Here is a 25,689-nt window from a genome sequence, read left to right as displayed (position 1 = left end):
ATGTTAACCTTTGTATGTTATGTTGTGATTAGTATTTTTCAAATCTCAAGACAAACAAAATGCAGATAAAAGCTTCTTGCCAAGACCTACAAGTGGCTAATATGCAGTTTTTTAGAGTATCTTAGAGTCTCCACAACAGCCTTTGGTTTCAACTCCCATTTGTATTCACCAAGGTCTAGGTTTTTGTTTTTATTAATGCTATGTATAGTTAAAAGTTATTTTAAAATAAAACATCCTCTGTTAAATTTGACTGTGGAAATGTTTACAACTGCTTAAGATAAAACTTAGGCTAATGCAACAATATTTTATTCTTATTAAAATGGTTATCCCTAAATCATAGTCGATATTTGCTAATCAATATTTGCTAAGTGGTTTATTCCTAAAGTATTTTAAAACCATTCTTTTTAGTTCAAACATTCAGGGAGAGCCAACTCTTGGCAAGGTAATATAGAGCAGAAAGTAGTAAAAAAACAAGATCCCTAACTCCAAAGGAAAAGCAAAATCCAAGATTTTTCAAAACGTAGTGATGAAAGGAAAACAAATATATTACAAAGAATAAACTGGACTTGGTGGGAATGAGTTTTATTTTAGATACATAATAGTCCAAGAGCAAATGTTATCAAGTATGGAAATAGTGGACTAGAGTTTAGCAAACCCATTCTTCATAGACCCTGAACTAGATCTTCAATTTCCTACCTATAAAATGCTACAAGATAAACCAGATGAACTCTAAGTGATTCAATAAATTCTTTTTTATAGCCTTAGAAGTGAGAATAAATTTGGTCCAGTACATGAATTCATTCAATAAACAATCACTGAGTACCTTCTAAATTTTAAATTAATTAGTGATATACTGTATTGTAGCAGTACAATCTTTTTTTAAAAAGTAACTAACATAGAATTAATAATAGTATATATAGCCACATGAGTACAATAAAATGTAATTCTCTTTTTAAAAAACATTTTATTTTGAAATAATTACTCAGCTTCATAAGAGGTTAACAAAGAAATGTTCAGGGATGACCCATGCACCCTTCCCCCAATATCTTGCAACTTACACAACTATAGTATCTTTTGATTATGTAACGGAAAATAAAAGGAAGCAACACGCTAATTATATCAAAATTTCTTATCAAAAGAGCTCCAAAAGCTTTATGTTTCTGTGGGAAGGGGGGAAAATGTGATTCAAGGGTCTTTTTAAGCTTCCAGGTTTTATATTAAAAAAGAGAATTTAAAAGTTTGAAAATTAAATAAAAAAAAAAAAATCTGGTTGTCCCATAATAAAAATTGGCACCAGTTATACTTTGTGTCCCCTAAGTGAGGGACCATGCCCAAGGGACAGATAACTATATGTGGAATATAAAAAAAAGTTCCTAACACAAAAATACTTTTTAAAAGATAGTTATTTTGTAATTACCTACAAATTAATAAATTTTCCGTAATAAAAATGGCCATATTTATATCAGAAAAGATTTGGTTCCATAAGTCATATTTATATTCTAAATTCTATAAATGTATTTAATACAGAAAATAGACAGCTATCTCCTAGACTGTCCTCTTTCAATGTATTATTCATTCCTTTTTAACTGTATAATTATGTGGTTTTCACTGTTTGTGAATTCCCTTATAGTACACATACTAGACAGTCAAACAAGGTACAAGTGTATCTCACATTGTATACTGAACAAATTCCTATCTAGTATATAAATAACATTTCATAAATTGTATCTTGTATTAATTGCTTAAAATGCCAATTTTTAAAAAAAGACTAGCGAGGTAAATATTTTTAAAAAGCAAAGAATCTGATTATTACAAATAATTGCCTATAGCTATTATCGGATATGGATTTGCACCTATCAGATGCTTTACATTAAGAAAGACTAGTACCTTAGACTTGAAACCCCTTGCCTCTCAAGCCCTGCTTCCAGGTTCTTTCCTTCCTTAGTAATGTCTCTACTTGGGTGGCTGTCGCAAGAGTGCCTTGTTTGGGAATCTTATTATTTTACAACAAAAATAACTCATACATACAAAAAAACATAATGGCTCTTAAAAATTATATTATAATAATCATACAGTTAAACAGACTGACTATACAGTTAGTATATTATAGGAATATTAGAGAGCATCTCTGTCCTTCCCAATGGCAGAAGTGGGACTGGTGAAAATACTTCTAGGCCACTTGAAATGCTAGCAAAAGGAGATCAATAACAGTATTTTCATTCTTTCTGTACACCAGGACTAGGAGCCCTAAAATATATTTCCTTTTTTAAAAAACTTAAATTCTACTAAGTTCAGCTTTCTGGTCAATAAGGGTCCCATTAAGCAACTCTATACTGAATCAAAGAACATAAGCATGCACCTTCCCATCCTTCAGCTTCCAACACTGTCTGTCACCTGAATCCTTTGCAATTTCCAAAAACAAATAATCAATCTTCACAGCAATAACTTAAAGTCTTTAAATAGATATTATCATTTTTTAAAGATTCAAATTTAAAACCAAATTATTTTCCAATATAAACATGACAGATCTTACAATCTAAAAAAAACAACCAATTATGTTCTCCTGATGTCAACAATTAGCAAATGGGAAAGACAAAAAGAATTAGAAAAAGATACAGCATTTTGACTCAAAAATTATTTATAAAAGTAATTTTAGTTGAAAGGATTTTTGCCTTAACCTTCTGATATTTTATTTTAGCCAAGGGTCTAAAATGAGAAAAATATAAATTGTAAATCAAGAACTGCTTTGTTGTGCTAAAATAATTGTATGAAATATTTTGCCTTTCCCTAGCCAAAATACCTTTAATTTAAATACTTACTCTGAGCCTGCAGCCATTTCCAAGTATGACGTTTCTGCTGTATCAACCCCCAAAGGGATCACTATGCTCATGACGTTCGCCTCTGATAAATTCGATTACTATGGAGTCCTATGCATTGGTATCCAAAACACTGGGGCATGCCAGCCACAGTGCTCATTGCAAACATCTAAGTGCATCCACAAACCCTGTTTAAAAGAAAAAGGAACAAAAAGTTAAGAATCATCTTCCTATTCCTAGCAACAGTCACACTACAACAAGTATCAGTAAGTAAAATACATGAAATAAGTAAAATACATGAAGAAAGCATGAACTTGCTCAGGGACTCTCTATTTCGTTTACTTTTTGGAATTAAGCTATATGACTGTGATCAAAAGAAAATTTCTGAATCATAATCTTCCTTAGGAAATGAATTTAGGATGTCAATATTGCTTAGTGAAGAACCAACAATTATTATTCATTTTGAAAGATAAAACGGAATTTCTTGTAGCACTAGTATCCCAAAACAAGTCGTCTTGGTTCAGTGAGTGATCTAATAACAAACTAACAAATACTTAGTATTTTCTATGGACTAAACACCATACTTAAACTTTTTCATGGATGATCTATTTAATCCCCATAATGCTGAAACAGGGATCTCCATTTTACCACTGAGGAACACAAAAGCAAGAAAGGTTTAATAATTTAACCTAGGTTGCTCAGTTTAAGAGATAAAATCTGGATTTAAACAATTCCACTCTACTGTTTACATATATTTAAAAGGAAAGCTATTTTATTTGTAATAAAAGCAATTGTTTTACAGTGGTTGTCATTTTCCATACTACAGAAATACATGTGTATTGAGAGTGCTCCCTATTTCTAATACAGACCATTATTAGAGAAATCTAATATAACTGAAGTACTTTTTAAAACAAATTCACCATAGTAACAAAAATATATTCAGCTTCAACACCAATTTTTTAAACCTAAATTCACGTATAACACTTGTTATATGTACTGTTTGTGAAATAGCTACTCAAAATCTTTTCAGCAATGATATAGTACAACTTGGGAACGAAATAGATTGATAATTCTATAAAGAGGAAAAGAGCAATAGTCAGAATTGTCCCTGTCATGTTATACCCGAAATACTAGAGAGCAGTTTCTTCAAACAGTAATTCTTATATTTATCTTTAATTTTTACAAGTAAGTTTGAGAATACCTACTCAGGTTAATTCTTATTTCACAAAGATGATGCAGACTTTGGGCTCATACCTTAAGGGGGAAAACACCAAAATATGAAAATAAGGTGGTAATGGTGGTTTGAATTTTCCAAGAAAACTAGACTTTACTTTTAAACCATTTATAACTGGGGGGAGCTACTAGATTACAAATTATTGTAATAAAAATATACAATAATAAGCAATTGCACCTAAAAGTTTAAAACATAAGCATCAGAGCCTCTCTAACATTCACTAGATATGTGTACTAGGCAAATTATTTAACCTCTTTTAGCAACAGGTTCCTTGTTTAATTTATCCTCACAAGAATTCTGGGAAGAAAATGAAATAGCAAATGTGAAATAAAGTACTTTGTATAATGCATTATACATATTAGCAATTAATAAGTGGTAGTCACAAAAGAAGAGTTGCTCTTATTTCATCACAAAAAAATGTGTGGACAGAAAAACTCTTTAGGTTTCATTTAAAGAGAATCTAATAGTTTTTGAAAATAAATTATGGTCCTCTACTTGTCATTTTTTATAGTTTGCGCTATGAAATTAAAATTGTCCTCTAAAAACAATTAAAGCAGAATGAGAAAAAGGAAAAGTCCTACCTTCCTTTCTGCACCTGTGACCATATTAGTTACTTCGTAAAAGCCATATTTATTAACCCGTACAGAGCTATAAAATGATAAAATTTCTAAATGACAAAATGCAAGCAATATACATAAAAACTGTAAGTTCTAATCAAAAGTTAAATTATTCTGTATTTCTTTAAAGTACTGAAGACTTGACCCTAATAACAGATAACAATTACAATTAAAAAAAAAAAATTCTCTTCCTTTTTGGTAGCATCTAGTTGGTAGAAGTTTTCTTCCACTCAGCTTATCTTTATGGCAGATTCCTAGGAAATCTTGTATTTTATGTAAACATTGTTAAATGTTTGTTTTTTTTTAACCAGAGGAAAAAAATGGAAAGCAGGAATTAAACCATTATTCATTCTTTTAGGTATCTGAATAATATTCCAACCTAAGAGTATGTATTTTTGAGTATGTATTTAATAGTGACCTAATTTTATATAAATATACAACCCTCAATAAACACTATATTTGAGCTGTTTTTAAATAGCAGTGATGAGTTTGCCATTAGCCTATTTCAAACAATGGATTATATTTGTGTGATTGCTGCCTGTCTCTCAAACCCTGCACAGTGCCCAGAACATAACAGGCACTACACAAGGATTGCTGAATGAATTAGAGCACCTAGGATAAAACTGCAGCTCTGGCCTCATTAACCAAATGAGTTGTCAACCCATACAATTAAGTGCTATAAAAACTACATGACACCTCCTCCAGAAATTCATCTCCCTAAAAACATTGAAACTCATTCCTAAGATACAGACAAATCATCACATCTGAAACAGAACCAGAGATTCTGAGTTTGATTCAATAGATAAGAACTCAGTAATTTGCTCATAAGAGGTCAGAAGACAAGCGGTCATGTCTATTGAGACCACAAATTGGTAAATATTCATTAATATCAAAAACTCTAAAGCCAGAAAACTCACGCACCCAGTTGATACTTAATAAAATCATAAATTCATTAGGGTCAAATCACTGTGACTTTAAAAATAAGAAGAAAAGAAAGAGAAAACCAATGTGGTAAGCAGAAAAGATACGAGCTTATAACACAGGCATAACTAGAGGAAAAACAATTCAATACAATCCAAACAATTAGCACAAAGCTTTCGCATCTTATATGTGAATTAAAAAAAAAATGGTTACCTAACTGGCAAGTAAAAAAGTAGAATATACACAAAATACATTGAGAGTAAATGGCAGCCATTAAAAAAATAATATAAAAGGAAATACCATGAGATGTCTGGTAAATCTGAGGTCCAAGAAAGAATAAATGTCTTCACAAAACCTGCTATCCAGAATAGACCTAGAAATCAAGTGAACATAGGAGTATTGAGCTGTTTTTAAATGGCATAAAATTATAGGTACTTCTGTCTAACATGGCACCTAAAACCAAAGGGGCTCACACAAAGATAGCAGCTATTCTTAAAAAGATTGAATTTATTTTATACAAATAAATGTAAACACAAGGCAACAGTTAAATATAAAAATGGAATCAAACGAAAGAAACTGGTAAAAAAAACAATTATTAAAAACAGATTTAGCAAGGCAAGGGCAACAATACTAAAAAAAAAAAAACTCCTCTAAAGTAGGAAAAACAAAGTAAAAGGCAAAGAAAAGCCATTAAATTAGAAAACAGTCTATTAAAAAAACTAGAAGACTCAGGCTGCTTTTAAGACCATGTTAAAAAATTCAGAAAACAAAAATACGACTGAAAAGGTGAATATGATACCTGAAGACAGAAAAGATAAAAATATGAGAAATTCTTTTCCAAAATTACAAATAAAAGTGCCCAATCTAAAATCATCTCATTGAGGAAAGGGTCATTTATTATTACCTTTCAAAAAGTTCACCTTATGCAAAGCTCAACAAATATTTAAAATTGAATCAATGTTTATATTTTGGACAAGTATCACTAATAGAATAATCAGGTAAATTTAACTGAATTACTAATAGAAATGAAATAAACAAACTTAAAAGAAATTGTGAGGGATCACATACCAGAAAATTCATTATAAATTAAAAATTATACTACCTTCATTCATTTAAGATTTTTTATTTATAGCAGTTGACTAAGGTATAAAAAAAGAATATTGGTTGGTTGATCACAGTCGATTACCAAGTTACTACCAATGAAACTTTGGGAAAGTCATTTCACTATTCTGGGCGTCAACTAGAAATGGAGGTAGGTTAGGTTGATAATCTTACAGTCCAGGTACATTAATGAATTACTCCTGATAAAACAACAAATATCAGATTCTAAAAATCTAAAAAAAAAAAAAATCTGACAACAGAATGAATTATGTATTTCTTTAATTGGGTTAATATTAGTATCAGTGCTCCTTTAGCACTTACCTGATTGCTATTCAAACCTCCCCAACTAATGGTTATAATAGTTTTAATAAAAATGAGTGTTTACAATGCTTTCTCTTTACAAAGAACCTATGGTGTGGGTATATTTATTACCCATCTTTTAAGATAAGGCAGAAAAGTTAAACTTATCCAAAGTTCAACTGCTAATAAACAGAATAAGGAGAATCAGGATTTGATCCCTAGCAGTCTGATTCCAGAACCTACACATTAGTTTGCCTGAAATTTAAATTTGCCAGATGATTGCTGAAATAAATAATCTAGAATTTACAGTTAAGGGAGAAAAACTGATGGCTGCCTCCCCCAAAAAGCAGAAAAATTAATACATAAGTGTCTCACTCCAGAACATCTGATATACTAAATGAAAGAACAATAACAAAACCCATCTTGTTCCTCCTGCAAATCCGATCTACTTATACACTTAAATCCATTCCACAACAATGCATTAAAACATTACAAAAGTAGAGATGCACGGGCTCAAAGTCTAAAATTTGTCTTTAAAATATTTCAGGGATGGTGCAAAGCTCATAATGAAAAGATAAAGATATTCAAATTTCCTATTATTTTCAGGAACAAACACATGCCTCACTATTGAACTGAAAGCAACTTATAAATTAAGGAAACAATCTCCAAATTTGAGATTACTAATGTATGCATAAGTATATTTAATTCCTTATATATGGAACTATTTGTTAGGCAAAGACCGCCTATCTAACCAGTTAAATTTTAACTTGATTCTCCCTTTAATTACCATTTGGTTCCCAGAGACAAAGAATTTCACCAATTCAACTTACACTCTAGCACTTTTATAGCAAATAAAATCTCTAGAAAAATCTGTCTTCTTTTAGTCAGGGTTAATGTTGGTGAACCTACTTGGAAAACGGAAACCTATACATAAAATTCAATGTTCAAAAAGCACATTTTCTTGTTCTATAAAGTTTCACTTATCGTATTTAATACAATTACAACTGTTCTTACTTAAATTCAATATCAAAGTAGCAACACTTCTACTTTCATACTCTGACACTTATTAATAAGGTTTACTTATTTTCCTAAAGCCTCAGTTCTTTATTTGTAAATAGGAATAATCACAGAATACAGTATATCGGAATTGTTTCAAGAATTGTGTGTAGCACTCAGGTGTAACTACAATGATCAGGTAAAATTTCTGGGAATTAAATATTTAGAAAAAGCTCTTAAAAGATGAGTATTGGAGAACAATTCTCAGTAATTATACTTGTAATATTCAAGTAAACTGTTAAGAATTTCTGATCTATTCGAGAGTTCATTCTTGTCAGTAAAGGAGAAAGGATGCTTTTGTATTGGACTGCATATTCAGAGAATGTAATAGAAGTAGTTTCAGTTAAAATGTCAACAGCCAAACCTCTTTATTACAAACCCCAAACATACTGTTTTGGTTATTTTCTTAAACTAGATATCTGCGTACAACATAATGATTAATATATATATAGATCATCTGGACCCTGAAATCCTTTTCACAGAGCTTTTATCAAAAGAGATTGGCTGATAAGATTAAACTCTTCAAAGAATAAACCAATGGCAATCCTTATATTAACCAATGAGCACCAAACCATAAAGCACTTTCCCAAATCAGCCAGTAATTTTTGAAACTCCACACTAGTTTACCTTACAATCCAGTTTACCTTACCTTTAGCTCACTAGAGATTTGATTAGAATCAAAGTATCAAGAAACACCTTTAAAAAAAAATACGTGAACACAAGAAGTGAACCCTAATGTAAATGACACACTTTGGTTGATAAGGATGTATCAATGTTGGTTCACTGAATGTAAAGAATGTACTATTATAATGATCAGGAATGTTGATGGTGGGGAAGGCTGTGCTGTGTGTGGAGAGGAGGCATGTGGGAATTCTACTTTCCACTCAGTTCTGAGGTGAACCTAAAATTGCTCTAAAAAATAAAGTCCATTAACTCAAAAAATAAAGTCCATTAACTCAAAAAATACATGTATGACTATGATACAGTGAACCATTTGTTTGGCATTATATAATGGGGTCTTATTCTTTCTCTCAGGTTTTTTGGGAAGCTATTCTAAACACCAATTCTGTAACCAGTTAAAGTACTGGTACACTCCTCCATCACCACCCCAAATTAAAATAATTTCAATGCTATCCAGTTTAATGCTATTATTTTTTAATAGTATGTCATGTGCCAAAGCACTGGAGATCACTAAACTATAGTGTAAAATCTAGTAAAATGTAGCCTTTTATGCAAGTAGTTATTCAGTGGTTGATATCACAGTCTATGGGTATAAATGTACAATTTCTTTTTCATACGCACACAAAATTGTCCTTAGAATGAGTTTAGTCTTTATTCATAACTGAGAATATAACAAAAATGATTTCTAGTTACAAGGCCCACAACTACATACCTTAGAATGTACCGCTCAATATACAAATGCAGAAGAAAAAGAATCTTCAAACTTAAGAATAATCGCATCTTCCCAAATTCCTTAAAATCTTACTTTTATGTAGGAAAGTAATGAGTACTATAAAGCCACATACTTCAGTGGGTTCTAAAACTTCCTTCAGTTAAAAAAAACTTATCTACATGAGTTTTTAAATTGTGTTCTCAGCAGTCCTGAGAGTTGGGAATTGAGACAGGAGAAAACAGAGTCAGAGAAGTTAACGAAAGAAAATGATAGATAACACTTTGTGTAGATTTAAAAGAAAAATTCTGAAGCTGTATATTCTATGTGGTAACTACCAAATGAGAAAATAACATTAAATGAAACACTACTGAGCAACATAAAGGAACTACTGATAAATGCAACAATGTGAATAAATCTCAAGGAAATTATGCTGATTGAAAAAAAAAAAAGCCAATCCCAATAAGGTCACATAATGTATAATTCCATTTATATAACATTCTTTAATGACAAATTATAGAAATGTAGAACAGATTAGTATAGTTATGAGAGGACAACACTAGGAATCCTTGTGGTAACTGTTCCATATCGTAACTATGGTGGATATAGGAACCTACATATGTGATAAAAACACAGAGAAATACACACACACACACACACACACACACACACACACACACGGAGAAATTAAACTGGGGAAATCTGAACAAAATGGGGGCATTGTATCAATGTCAATATTCTAGTCATGATTGTTTTACAGTTCTACAAGATGTTACCACTGAGGGAAACTGGGTAAAGGATATACAGAATTTCTCTGTATTATTTCTTACAACTGCATGTGAATCTACAATTATCTCAAAATTATAAATTTAATTTTAAAAATGACATTAAAATGGTCTTCAAACTTTTTTTTACTATTGATAGAAACTTTCCTACAAATAAAATCTTACACAGAAATCTAAGCATCTGTTTTGATTCTAGGATGAAAAAATAGTTTTGCTTTCCTATGCTTTCCCCAATGATTGGTCAATTTGAAGCGTGTATTTAGGAGGCCACAACCAGATATAATGGGAGAAGGCCGCAAGTGATTAATGTCTGCTAATGGGTATGGTGGGTATTTGTACCTCATGTTTGCTATGTCTGTAGTTAAAGAGGGAGGCAAGGGTATGTCCCTGCTTGCACATCCTCCACACACAAGTTCCATGATAAGCCTAAGGTTTCCTGGGGAATAGTTTGAAAATCATTGGCTAAAAGAAAATACTGACTCAACATGTGATATGAAAAACTTATTTCACTGGTAAATTCCATTTGTCCAAAGGCAGAAGAGAAAAAAATACTCTTCCAAAAAACAGTGTTAAAGATCGTTGCAATTAAAAATCAAAGAAAACAACAACAAAAAACCTTGCACTTATTTTTAGTCACTCAGTCTTACATAGACTATTAAGCTGATTCATTTTTGCTTTTTGTTTGCCTTTAAATAAGTATGCTACCAGGTAAGGCCATCCTTTTTGACCGAAACAGAATTGACCTTTAAACCAGTGGTTCTCAAACATAGATCCACAAGCTACTACTTTTCATATACTCGGGGTTGGCAATTGAAACAACATATTCCTAGGCCTCAATCCAAAGATTCTGATTTAGCAGGTCTGAGCGATGACCTGAATGTCTCATCTCAAAAAGGGGATGGGGAGGGGATTTGTTCCAGTGCTCTATTTTAGACTTACTTATACATTGAACGACAACAACAAAAAAATGTGCTTCAAAACCCCATTAGTTTCCTAACCACTCTCTTCAAAAAAGGATAGTAGCTCACAGTAATTACAGTCAAGTACCTAAGCTTGACGTTATCAGGTTACCTTGTTCCAATCTAATCTTCCAATAGATAAATCCTTTGATTATACCAGTCTTTTTGCTATTGATAAGAGATCCTTGCTCATCCTCTTCAAATTTTCTAAAGTTATTTTCTTATACTTATATTCACCCCACTCAATAAAAATTTTATTAAACCTTCAAGCATTACTTAAGTACCAATACTTCCTTGAAGCTTTCTCAATTTCCCAACTTAGACATCCCTGTCACAAAACTAGCTCTGAGGTCTCTAGTGGATCAACCTCCTGAGGACTGGTTCCTCATCTATAAATAAAAATTTGACTAGGTTAACTCAAAAAATTGTTCCAGCTATAAAACTTATTCAATACTAATCTCTTCCCTTTGTAACCTCCAAAAAACATATATATTTTTTTAACCACTGGTTTATATGTTGACACATTATTTTGAAACAGCTATTAATATGTATAGCTTTCACAATTAGATTGTCTACCATATAGCAAGCACTAAGATATAAACTCAATCAATTTCTTCCTCTTCATACATTAATATAAATAGAAAAACAAAACCAAAACCTGGAAATAGAAGAACTAGCATATTACAACTAGAGTTGAAGCTTAAGAGGAAAAACGTCTATGTATCTTATCCTCAAATATGAATTATGGAAGTAGATCTAAGTCTCTATTAGGAAAAAATACTCAGATATGTGAAGTTTATTAACTTATTACATATTTTGTTCAAAACAGGCTTTTAGAGTAGCCTTAGACAAAGCCTATAATCACTGAGAAAGTTTACAATAAAGGGAAAAATAAAATGTCAGGAATGAGGTTGGTAGAACTGATGAGTGCTGTAAATAATCAGTGTATTTGCTATGAGACAGGCTACACCTTCGTTCACTTTCAAACTTCATTGTAAAGATTTGTGAAGAGGTTATATATAAGTGAAAAATAATCCACATGTACTGAGCTAATTGGCCACTTTCATAAAAGTCATTTGAGCATGGAGAAAGAAATTACTATGTGAAGTTGGAGACTGAACTAGAAATACTTTTCTCCAAATCCTTAAGGAACCATTTACTGTAGGAGATAAGAGGCATAAACTTTAAACTGCCTGTAAATGATAGCTGAAGCTATACCAGCAGAATCTCTTCTGAAATCTCCATCATCACTTTAAATTTAAACAATAAATATCACAGTTCCTCAGATATGTATTCTCAAAGTAATTATACAATAAAATGACAATCATATTGTCATTTCCATAATATCTGTCAGTTTTAACCTGGAATTAAAAAATCAAGCAGTTATTACATTAATGTATAATAAGTTACTACTAACATAAAGCAATCGGGTTACAATACATCAAATAATCACAAGCTAAAATCTAAAAACCACACAAACTGATCCTGGGAATATTAGCCAACACAATCATTAGTTACTTCCCTTAGGAAATATGTGCAAGACCAACAAGCCAAAATTAGTATCTACCATGATGCTTTCACATGTAGGGCATTTATCTATTTGCCACTAAATAGATCTAGCTTATATTATCAGAATTAAGATGGTCCTTAAGAAGAGAATAATTTTAACCTTACAAAATAACAAAAGTTACTGGACTTTGATACTTCAATGTATGTGTTAAACTCCAGACACATCTGAAATTTGCCATTTCATCTAGATAGGGTCTATCTATAAGCTCCACTGGACAAACCAGAATCAGATCCTAAAAGAGCATTTTTAGATTTTCAAGATACTAAATGAAAAAAGAATATCCATTCCCTTTTGGATTTAAAAAAAAAAAAAAGAAATCTGGATTTATATATAAAAAATAGGAACTAGAAGTTTGTCAGTTCATCAAAGTCGAATGGTGAACATAAAGTCATAAAAAATATATATCTTAAACACTGTATTTTTAATTTAAAATATCATTTATTGATATTCTGATGTCAAGCCAAAATGTTCTCTTTGAGTATGGCTCCCCTAACTGAAATCTGGGTTCTTGTTCTTGTATAAATCATATCTATAATGCATGATCTATGGTTTTTGGTTTTAGATTATTTCAAGGTAGGAAATCACGTAGACACTTGTGAGGTAATATGAATGCAGACTTCCTTCTAGATTTTTATTCTTTCCCATAATCTATCTGTTAACTATCTTACCCATATACCTAACGTGATAACAATTTTGTTTAGCAATTTGCCTTTATCAAGTTTTCCAAAGCATTTAACTTAGTTTTCATTTAAACAATTCTCTCTTCACTCATTTATCATTGGTTTATGTAATGTCTAATTAAATAATATAAACACAATACAAGTTCGATGGAATCAGCCAATTTGTGAACAATCATGTGATTCTTCTGAGCATTCAACTCAACTAGTGGAAGCAGCACAGAGTAGCTTACATCATGCCACATGCAATGGGCATTAGTATTTTTTAAAGAAGGAATGGCAATCTTGTAGGTTGGTTAAATGAAGGTTAAAGAATCTTCTACAGTATCTACACAAAACACTTCAGAAAAAAACACAAATTATAAATAGAGACCACCTCAGCATATGAGAAACACTAGGGATGGGAATCAGAGGCTCACTTTTTTCTGAAACAACTACAGCAGAAACAGCTGTTTAGCTTACTAAGAATTTTACACCTATTTAGTTGTTGAATTCTCAAAATGACTCTATAATGTAGGCTCTATTACCATCTCCATTTTGCAGATCAATAAAGCAAGGTATGAAAAGGTTAAGTAACTTGCCCAAGGTCACACAGCAGCACAACCTGGATCGAGTGCAATAAAACCAAAGCAGAGTGGTCCTAGAGTTTTTACCCTTAAGCTTTATGCAATAGTGCCTCTAAAGAAGTATGTTTGAGTTCTTTTAATAAGCATACGTTACTTTCATAGCCTTAAGAATTTGGTGTGTGTGGAGGGGTGAGGGGAGCGGAGTGGATAAGCACGTCCTAGTACATCACTCTCCAGAGCATATTTTTCAGTAGCTCTCCTGTAGTGTCAATACTCATCCCAGCATTCAAGGCTCACCATAACAACTTGATCCAAAATTGGATTGCTGTAATTCCAATCCAAGACTCTTATCCAAATAACACATGGGTTCTTTAAATCAACAGATCATCTTGAATTGGGATGTACAGCACTAAATATAGAGTCTGTCACATGACTTTGCACAAAGACCAGCATCCTTCATTCAGAGAATCCAAAAATAGTATCCTAGCTTCTCAAGAGGGAAGTCAGCATGGTTTCTCAGAAAAGTATAAAGCATCAAGCATGAGGGCCTAAATTTTAATCTTTGATCAACTGCTAACTATATAACCTTTGGAAAATTATTTAACCTCCCTGGGGTTAAGTCTACTTGTAAAATAAAAGGGAAGAGCTGAAACAGTGTAAAAATCAGCTGAGACTAGTACTAAAATGCCAATTCAAGGCCCCACTAGATGTGATTATGTAGGTCTGGAATGAGGCCCAAGAATGTTCATTTTAATAAGCACTCCATGTAAATGATACATGTGGCTCCTGGGCCACAATGAGAAATATTTAACAAAAAGATTTCATAAGTCAATTCTAACTCTAGTTTCTTAACTTCAATCAATAGGGTGCTACTTCACATGTCCAGGACAGTGGTTCCAGCCTAAAAGAAAATCTTCTAGTTCATTATGGGACTTGTTTTTGCACCTTTCTCCCAAAACTTTTTTTTTCTTTTTTGGTAAAAAAACAATGGGATAAATAGGATTTGGTAGTGCTACAAAGTGAACTTTCATTCTCTTAAGACAGATACCATTGATTCAAATCTGTTTTAAACCAATTAAGCATCTACAAAATGCTAAGAATCCACTGTATCATGTCATTAATGCTCACTATTCTGAAATAAGCTCATCTTCATTTCCTCATAAGGACATTGTAAGTTTTGGAAAATATAATCAGTCTACAAGTATTCACAAGTTTCAAAATTTTCTTCTCCCAATCTTTCTGAGAATTTCCAAAGAAATTAATAGTTTTCTTTCAATATTTTACCCAGGGTCTGAATCAGTATGACATTCAAATTATCATCCAAATTCACTACTAATATTTTGCTATCATGAAACAGAAATATGCCAAATTGATAAAAGGAGTACAATGTAATTAAAGTCTAAACAAGTGTTTTCCATTTCTTGTCCCTTTCTTGTCCTTCTGAACTTTCCTACAATGAGCATATTTCTTTAATTACAAGGTTCCAAAAATCATACACTTTGTTCTTAAATTATAGATGTTTGATATCCTACTATATTAAATATACCATCTCACCAACTCTTTTTAACAGTATTGACTTGCATATATGTAAAAAAAAAAAAAGCTTGTCTAAGTGATTTCAGAAAAAAAGTATTTTACTTCAAAAAAATTACTTGAAAGATTTTTTAATGGAAGAAAGGGAATAGCACCAAATTAAAAAGCGTATTTTCGGCCTTATCTTAGAAATCAAACTAGTATTAGTAGCATATCATAAACCTAAACAAGTGTAACAAGGCTCATTTATCAACAATTCTAAAAACAAAATGAGGAATTGGAACTACATTATTAAAAAAATAATTTGACAATCTAAGTACTTAGTTTCTGTGTTCTGAATTCCGAATTAGACCAGCATTCAAGAAACTATTTTAAATCCCATTCGTGTGGAAAACTATGCTGGAATACTACCCGATGCTATCTAAATTATCTCTACTTTTCTTAAAATTTCTCATTTGTTGTGATTACAAAAGCAACCTATATGAAAAATCACTACAGAAAAATCAGAAAGAAAATAAAAGTCCCACAATCCCACTTACCCAGAAACAAACAACTGCTAAAAAAAAAAACCTTGGTGTATTTGCAATCACCATAGCAAAAACTTATTCAGGAAAGAATTACCAGTAGACACTAAGTCTAAGAGAGGAAAGTCTGACAAGAAACAGAATATTTACACAATATCAAAATGTCTCTCCACAAATTACTTAATAGTGGCAAAAATGAGAAACACTAACTATACAATGGTGAAAACTACTCAACATCTTAAAACCAAGTAATCAAAATGAGCATACTGGTAAGGAGTAAAAAACATCAAGTGCCTTCAGATTATAAAGAATCACATATTATCTAGTATTGTAGCCAAAAATGCAAAATCTGAATCTAACTGTGAAGAAACAAACTCAAGCTGAGGAGCACTGTGTAAAAATTAACCTGCCAATGTCATGAAAGACAAAGTAAGACTGAGGAACTCTCCAGATTAAAGGAGACTATAAGGACCTGAGAACTAAATGCTATCTGTTATTCTGGAATGGCTAGCGTACCAGAAAAAAATGCTAATAAAGGCCTTAATTTGGATAACTAATGAAAATGACTATAGACAATAGGCTAGATAAAAGTATTACATCAACGTTAAATTTCCCGAATTTAAACACTCTGGTTACCTAAAATGCTTGTTCTTTGGAAATGCATACTTAAGAGGGCATGGTGTATGCAATCTATTCTCAAATGGTTCAGAAACAAATTTTTTATGAGAGAACAATAAAGTAAATGTGACTTTATTTACTTAAATGTTAACATTTATTTAAATGTTAAAATTCAAGGGATCTGGGTTAAGGGTTCGAGGGAAGTTTTGTACTATTCATGCAACTTTTCTGTATGTTTGGAGTTATTTCAAAATTAAAAAAATTAAAAGAAAACAAAAACCTTTGGGTTATTTTAAAAGCATTCCTCAGCATTCACATGTATATTTATTTGTTTATATTTTTAAATTTAAAAATAGAATCATCACTTTGATGCTAATTACTTTTGGAGGCCCTCTAAGTACATCTGTGAAAAAAGGCAATCGTTTTCAGATGAATTAGAGGTGTCCTCCTCTTGCTCTCCACCCAAGGAAACTATCCCCTGACACACCATAAACCACCACCCTACCACCATCTCCAGTCACAGCTAATTAGAAGGATCGAGATGGAGAACAGTGGCTCTCTGACACCCTGCCAACTCCTGTGAGGCCCAACTGTGCTTTCTTCAAATAAGTTCTGTGAGATTTCCCTATAGCCTTAGAGCAAATCTTTTACTTAAACTAGTTGGAGCTGATTTCTGTTCCTTGTATCCAAACAAACCCTAAAACAACAGGCTTTTCAGAAGTAGAAATACTTCGTGTAAGACAAATAGTGGCTAAATTAATCTTTTGTCTGTGCTTCAAAAATATTGTTTCCATGGGGGCTTAAGGGTAAGATGTAACAAGGTTGTATCAATTCAAACAATTATACAGCTTCCTTTAAAGAGAAACAGAAAAGCAAATGATTCCAAAAGAAACAACCTTATTTTCTGAAGAGTTACTATGTATCAGACCAACCTCTCAGACGCCCATCAAACCATCAATTAACTACTACTGAAGCACAGTCCTAATCACTGACATCAGTTACATCAGAATCTTCCCATCTTTTGCCACATCTTTAAAGAGGAAACAAGTTTTCAAACTCCTGAACCTTGTCTTTTTTTAAACATATAAAGCACCATTAAGAGGAATTCAAGAGGTCTCTCTGTAAACTCAAAAACAGAAACTATCAAATTCCATTATTAGTCTGTGAAATAAAAAATATTGGATTTTATCACATATAGTCTGATATATAAACTTCTGGGGGAAAAAATCTCTTTTCCTGACAATATGCCAAGCAATAATGTTCGATTCTTTTCACCATATTCCTCACTTTTTGGTAAAAACCATTGACACTAGGCTTTACCTGTTTAGACTAAACAGTGAAAAACATAGGAATCAGAGTAAACTGTCTTTAAATAAAAATGTTTTAAATATTCTTCGAAAACAAAACTCAACAGATTAAAAAATTAAAAATTGTTCTGTTTCAGATAAAATATTAGATAACATAACCATGTGAACTTGAACTTTAAAATTATCTTATAAATACCACAAACCGAAACTAACTTAATCCCACTGTTACATTAATTTGCTTTCTGCCACAGGCTCAGACCTTAAATGCTGCAACCATATTGGCTGTAACACAGGTGTGATTACTCAATATTATCTTTCTCAACAACAAACTTCAGGACCAAGAATGTTTATTACTTTAACTCTAAATTGAGCAATCATATAAGAGTTGCTAGAAAATTATCTCTCTTCTTCAGTTACATAACTAGAATTAAAAAAACTGCACAATCATTTGTTTCTCATGTTGACCTGTGTACAGCTCCTTTCTTAAACCCAGATTTCACATTTAAGAGTTTTAAAATGCAAAAAAAAAAAAAATTAATTAAAGATGGGCAAATAATTTTTTACTCATTAATTATATTATAAAATTACTCATTAAAAGGCATAATGTATGTTTTGATGGCATCCTAGTACAGCACATCAAAAAAGAATTCTGTGATTGTGATGTGGAACATTTTAAATGCAACACATTAAACAGCTTAAATAGTTTAGGTAAATAACCAAATTAGATTTTCGATAAAGCTGTAAGATTCACCTAAAATACAAAAATGGCTTCCCTAAACTACCTAAAAATAAAATGCATATTAGTTACCAATGATTAATAAAAACTTCTCATACTCTTAAACATACAAATAAATTAACTTAGACTGGGTCACCACCAGTTGATTTTTAACATACCACTTAAAGCGTTCACAATAAAAAAAATTTCTTTGGTTAATTCCTACCTCTTTGTACAATACTCATTTAATTATAATAGCAAAGTTTTTACAATTAAACATTGTCTACTTCACATTTAGTGCACTAAAAACAATTTTCAACCACCGATATTGCTCTTCCATATCAAATAAATTTTTAGGTAATACAAAAATATTATCCTTCCAACATTAAGAAAAAAATGAGGCTACTCCCAACATGTGTACATTACAAAGACAGCAAAAAGGAGACAATGAGCCACTCTAGTTTTACACCCAGACTAAAAGCTAGCTAACATTTTATTTATACAGCAATATCTCAAATAATATCCTTTTGAGTTTGCCAGTCTACACAAAAAATAATTTTACCATAAAGTAAAAGTAATTCTATAGTCAACATTAGTCTTACTGAATATAAGTATTTATATATTTATTCTAACAAGACATGAAACATGAATGTCTTGTTAGAATAAATAAATACCATGAATATTTGATATATAAATGTGCTCACTTAAATTCAACAATTAATTTAGCACCTACCATCTGCTAAGAATAAATCTTTTGAAGATAAAAGCTATTATACATTATTAAAACATTTAAAAAATAAATGTAGCAACTTTTAAGAAAATTCCATACTACTATTTCTTAAGTAGTTTTGATAGCTCTTCCTGGTTCTATTGGTTTTATACAACATTTTAAACACACTGGTAGTACTCATTTAAGTCCCAGTAGTAACTTCCAGAAAAGCAGAGCTGTTAGAATTTAGGATTTAGGATTTACTTTTAAAAGTGTTATTGTGTAAATCCTAACCTATAGGTTTAAGAGTTTGATGCATGAAAATAGGTACATTATTCCTAGAAATAAGAAATCAACTTAAGAAGTTATAATTTCACTAAGATCACTAAGTATGTATTGTGGAGAAGACTGTCTTAACATATTAATTGGCTTTTCTCCTCACTTCCTCATTTTTAGATCCAAATCTTATAACTTACTGTGATATATATGGTAAAATTCTCTGGCTGGAAGCTGTGAGGAAGACAGACAATCCAGAATTGCAGGAGAGTTATAAGAGACTTAAAGAGCTGAAGGGAAATGGAGAAGCCCTGTAAAAGGTTTTAAATTTAAACTGAGATCAAAGGGATCCTGTAACTTACACTGACAACAAAAGAGTAGTATGATCAAAATGCAGTCCCTAAAAATATAATTTGCTCTCCAATTACATTATGATTTTCTACAAATCCACTTAAACAAGATAAATTACTAATCCCTCAAACTCAGCTATCCTAACAAAGACCATTTGACTAGTTTTCTTCCACCAAGGGACCAAATGTTTCAAAACCCTCTGGAAACAAAAATTATGCCTAACCTTTTAATAAATTTGCCCGGACAATCCTAACTTAAAACACAGATGGCCAATTGGCATGTACAGTAATAAAAACTAAACATTTATAGCCATGTTATTTATAAGATAACCATTTAAAATAAAGTGCAATATACTAAAAAAAAAAAGGTAATCTCGTTTTATAGGAACCAAAACATATCAGAACAAACAAAACCCAAAGCAATGAAGAGGCCAGTACAAAGAAAACTAGTAGAATGTAGGCAGCTTTTCTTATAATTTCTAACTTGATAACATTTGTTTGAAGCCAAATAAGTCCAAAAGCTTTATGTGTCTAGAACTGACAAAGGTAACTAACAAGAAAAACATTGGTATAGACAGTGTCCTCTCCTGTGACTACATAAACCAAACTTCCCTACATTAGATACTAAGTTTAAAGTACCAACCCTCTGAACCACAGTTCTTAACTACTTAATCTTTAAAATAAATGCACAATCTTTACAAAGCAGTTAAAAGATCTGGACTTACATGATCACTCAGCATTTTACAAATGAGTATTGACCCCAAAATCCTGACACAAATTCTCCCACTATCCACTAATATTTCATTTTATAATAAAATATTTTGGAGATTCCAAGTAAGGTTGTGTGCTCAGTCTTCCATGATGAAACTCTCTATGCCACTTATTTCTACAATTCTTTTGTAGAACAGAAACTTCAGTCTTACTAGTTTTATACAACATAACAAAATAATAGAAACTTAACATCAATCTAGTTCATATATGAACTATATGATTCTCTTATTCCATTGTAAATTCTGCTCTGAAGTATTTACAATGGAATAAGAGAATCATGAAAGGGTGTATACTTTCCAACCTTTTAAAGTACTACTGGATTGAAAGGCACTCATCTTTCAGTTGATTCACAATCAAAATGGTCATTAAATACTATTAATGGCCCACTCATATCTCATTGCTTAGGTTAGGCCAAAAAAAAAAAAAATCGATTTCCCACTGCAGAGATAAATTCTAACCACTAATCCACTTTTTAAAATAGTTAAATTACAACATTTAATTTTCTGCCTCAATCTACAAAATTCTGAAATTAGCACAAAGTGGATTCAAGACCTTATTATGGTATGGCTTTTATTTAAAGTCTACTGAACGTGACTAAATTCTACATCCCATAGTGGTAAATGGGCTTGTTTGGGGGGTTAGGGAATCAAGAACTAAAGCCTTACTTTTTTACTGACATAATTATGAAAGTATGCCATAAGACAATGTTAAAAGGCAGCAAAGCATGGAGCTTCACTTTACCAAATAGACAATTAGAAAATTTTTAAAGAATGCTTAAATATATGGGGAAAGTGGACGCAAAATTTAATAATGAGAAGAACAAACATCTCCACACCCAGTGAAGTAACAGGTTTAGGCTTGTTTGTACAGCTCCCTAAAAATTAATCTGACAGAGAACAAAAACCAAAATTCACAAAATCAATCAAGTGTTGGATAGGAAACATTTCACTCTAAAATGTCTAGTCATATAAAACAGGTTGGACTTACACACTTACTAAACATTTAAATTTACTCTGACATATTGTATAAAGTATGCTTCGATTAAACCGTACAAAAACTATTATTTGTCCCCAAATAATTTTGGGACATATTTAAGAGCACCTAACCTCACTATTGAAATTTCTAAGGCTACTTGAGTGTTTCAATTTTTTTCAAAAGTGGTGTCATTTTATTTGCCTCTCAGGAAAAACCAAGAAAATTAATCAACAAAAATAACAGCATTGCAATATTCAGTAAAATCAACACATTTTTGTAAACGGTGTTGGGAAGAAAAAAGCCCAGTCTTTTCATGTAAACATAATAAGCTTGTAATATGCTGCAGACAAACGCACTGCATGGGGTGTGGAGGACCCGAGCTGATTAGATTACCACAACATCAGCCTGGGGCCGCCATTTTTAGAATCTGTAAAGGACAAAAGAGGGAAATTTCACTTTTTACTCCCCATTTAGAACATTAAACTAAAAAAATGAACTATTTTCCAATTCTGTACCGATGTCTCCTGCCTAGAGTTGAATGCACCTCACTTAATTCTCTCCAAGGTCTCTAGAACTCTAAACACCTTGCGTTATTCACATCTCTAAAAAGGGAGCAAACAGGAAAAACAGGGTTTACTCTAAAGCTAACTCTAGCGATTTCTTTGACTTTAAATTGTATCATTCTTAAGACAATGTCTAAAAAGAACGGATCTCTATGGAACTAAGGCCAGTGGAAGAGAGCACTCTAGATTGTTTTTTCTCTCCCCCGCCCCCGTTTAGCACAGTGAACCGTTTGTTTCTATTCTGTGTCTGCTGCCACAATGTCCGTGCCAAACCCTTGGTCAAAATAAGCTTTTCTGAAATGTGCCATATTGTGGATTTTAAGCCTCCTGCACAGTAAAGGACGACGATAATGCAAGAGGAGTGGGGGAGGAGACTGAGAAGGCCGGGTACTGAGGTGACCACCTCAGGGGCGGGTTTACCTTCTCCCGGAGAGGATGAGGAGCTGTCTCGTTCTTCCACAAAGGGAGATAGAGACCCAGGGCGTTCTCTTAAATCCCTTCGTATTGACGAGAAAATTATACCAGAGGCTGCCAGTTAAGAAATGGAAGAAGAAAATGAGGCCTACACGGGTTTTCAGCACCTGAACAAGATGCGGTGGAGGGTAAGGGAGGGCTGGCAGCTCCTGGGACCACTTCGACACAAACCCTACTAACAGTCACAAGCCTCCCTCCTCACCCAAGCGGCCTTAACCTGCTGCCAAAGAGGAGTGCGCCCCCTCCCTAACTCCCACTCTCAAGGGGGTTTAACTGCCAGTTTCCCCTTCCCCAACCCTAAAACCCGCCATAATGCTCCCTTTCTAGGGACAGGTAAGAGAAAGGATAAATTCGATTCAAACGAGTATCATCTTTCCCGAGCCAAGACACCTGAGTCAATGTCGAGTCCCCCACGAAGGATAAAGATAAGAAGCCCCCCTCCCCCTTGAAACACACGTCCTTCCACCCCGCAAACTCCATGAACCCCCAAGGAGACGACAGGCACTGACCTGTGATGTTCACACACCAGACACCCGAACCCCGTTATTTGCTCGACCCCCAAGGAGTCTCTCCACACCTCCACGATCAGAGAGCAGTCACTGCGGACACAGGACACGGCTCCACACACCCCCTCCCCAAACAGCAGCGCGCAGCCTCTTCACCAGCAACCGAGGAGTAGGGGAGGGGGTACCCAGATAGTCAACAGGAACGCAGAGGCGATTGCGAGGCTTCTCAGCGTGTCTATGGCCCCTCTGTTGCCGCTCCCGAACTCAGGTTTGGTCTCCGACTGGGCCCCCTGCGCCCGCTCAGTGTCACTGCCTCTCGCTCTGGGAAAATGGCGGCGACGGCGGCGGCGGCCGCGGCGGCGGCGGCGGCGGCCGCGGCGGCAAGTGCACGGGGCCCGCCCGTCCCGCTCCGCAGGGGCAGAGGGGGGAGGGGACGAAGCCGCCCGCCGCCATTTTGCTTGTGGGCTGCCGCCCGCCGTTGCCTCTCCAGAGGTTCGAAGATAGCCACCTGGAGGCAGAGAGGTGGACAGAATCTCCGTCCTTTTCACAACAGATGCATTCAACAATTCACCGAAGGTTTGGGGAAGTTTCAGTATTTGGTGGGATTGGTTCTTTACCCCTCTCCCCTGAGTAGCCCTCAAGTCTGGATATCGATGAGCTTGGGTACGCCACTACTGTGTGGAAGGATGATTGTAGTAGGCTTTGGGAACGACCCCCTATCCCATCGCCTTCCTAAAGCGGTGCACTTAACTCCTCAAACCACTTCAGTCTCGGTCTACCCCACCCCCTCCCTAGTCTGGCCTCTAGCGCTGGGTGAACTTGGTTAGGGTGTAAATCGACGCCCACTAGGGGCTGAGGAGGCTCCAGTGCGCAGGCTCCGAGCACCAGATAAAAGCCGAGCTGGCGAGTCCAGCGCCGTCTCGATGGAGGAGCGAGAAACGGAAGAGGTCGGGGGGAGAAACAGCAGGAAAAGTACAGCCACCGTCTGCGCCGCCTCCCTGCCACCGTGTTTCGGGGTAAAAAGCTGCCGTTGCTGTCGGTGCAGTTGCCGTCGCTGCCTCCTACTTCTCTTGGCCCCGGGGAAGGATTTCCCCGCCGGCGGGACAATTTGCGGGGAGGGGAGCAGGAGTTCCTTTATGTGGCGGTGACTCAACGGGGGAGGGACAGAGACGGTTATCTCGAAGAAGAAAGGGGGAAGCCAAAGAATAAAATGAGGGTGTCCCCACTAAAATGGCATGGTGATTCCGGCTCTTGTTTCCGGGGTCTTTCCCCGAAATGGCGGTTTCCGTCTTCTTGCCCCACAGCGACCCGGAGCGCTTGGTAAGCGGAATGGGGAGAGGCAGAGGCGGTGTATGCAGCCAATCAGTGCTTGATGTCTTCTGTCGGGCCCATTGTGATTGGCTAGCGATGACCTCATGCTGCAGCAGCGGGTGGGGCCAGTGCCTTCGGGAGAGGCTGTTGGAAAGGCAGAGAGGGAGAAGTGACGATGGTGATCGTCGCTCCTGCGGCCGGTATGGAACCCAAGCAGCGATGAAGGGAATCTCAAGCCTCTTCCCTGACATTTTCTCCTGTCCCTGCGCGAGGTGAGGGCCCTCGCTCGGCCTCTGCGGAACTTTGGGGCGCTGGCGCGGATGAGGAGACACAATTTCTCCCGTGACTTTTGTAACTGCGTCAGGGCAAGATGGCGCTGGGTCTCTGTGGGGTGCGGGGGGAGAGGCACGTCCACCGCCGCCGCAGCGCATGTGACCCGGCTGCATTCCTGTGGGGTTTGGCTCAGACCCAGGCTGGGGCGGGGGAGACTGGTGCGGTCGGCGTTGGCGGCCTGAAGAGGAAGAGATGACTGAGAGCGCGCTTCCTCCCCCATACGGCTTAACAGCTGCGGCTCCAGGGGGAAAGCCCCCAGAGGGACACTCCTTCTGGTGTGTGAAGGCTGTTAGTGGAGAAGGTTTGGTGGCCTGTTTTCTTATCTGCCTTTCTCCTTGTAAAGTATACTTACGTAATGTGGCAGGTCCCTAATGTGGAAATCGGAATCGAGTCCTCAGCCACTGAACTGAGTTAAAAGGAGAGACTAGCTCCTGGGCCACAACGTCAAGTAATATCAGTTATTTTCTGAGAAAACGTAAAGTTTCTCTGATCTGAATAAAATATATTTTCTAAATTTGGAATCAGGTGTAAATAACACCCAGGAACACTTTGTTTCCAAAAAGTTGGCAAGAGAGCAAGGAATATACACCATCTGAATTTTGAGAGCCATTTTCAAACTTTCTGTACCTTCTCATTTTCTTCCCCTATCCTCTTATCTGTATATCCTACAAGAATGTGTAATCTTATCCGGGGATTTGCTTTTCTCTTTAAATTTAGGCATGATTAGTAATA

At 34.6% G+C, this 25,689-nt stretch overlaps 1 protein-coding gene across 5 annotated transcripts in view; it reads right to left on the bottom strand.

Moving 5' to 3' along the window:
• KMT2E (lysine methyltransferase 2E (inactive)) overlaps positions 1–23,665 on the bottom strand; it is a 79,226-nt gene extending 55,561 nt beyond the window's left edge. Inside the window, exons 1-5 of one of the 5 annotated variants that reach the window (XM_039849242.1) lie at positions 23,317–23,665; positions 22,754–22,861; positions 5,889–5,961; positions 4,632–4,698; positions 2,820–3,004 (exon numbers count right to left, since the gene is read on the bottom strand). In XM_039849242.1, the coding sequence (XP_039705176.1) occupies positions 2,820–2,890 (71 nt within the window). In that variant the 5' untranslated portion in view covers positions 2,891–3,004; positions 4,632–4,698; positions 5,889–5,961; positions 22,754–22,861; positions 23,317–23,665. The remainder of the gene's footprint in view (positions 1–2,819; positions 3,005–4,631; positions 4,699–5,888; positions 5,962–22,753; positions 22,862–23,316) is intronic. The other 4 variants (XM_039849240.1, XM_039849239.1, XM_039849237.1 and 1 more) reach the window with 4 other exon arrangements.
• Positions 23,666–25,689: the final 2,024 nt, after the last annotated feature.

Source organism: Pteropus medius, unplaced genomic scaffold (genome assembly GCF_902729225.1).
Source record: "Pteropus medius unplaced genomic scaffold, Ma_sr-lr_union100, whole genome shotgun sequence".
Taxonomy (NCBI): Eukaryota; Metazoa; Chordata; class Mammalia; order Chiroptera; family Pteropodidae; genus Pteropus; species Pteropus medius.
Note: the sequence above shows the minus strand (reverse complement) of the source record. Positions and strands in the feature narration are given on the sequence as shown.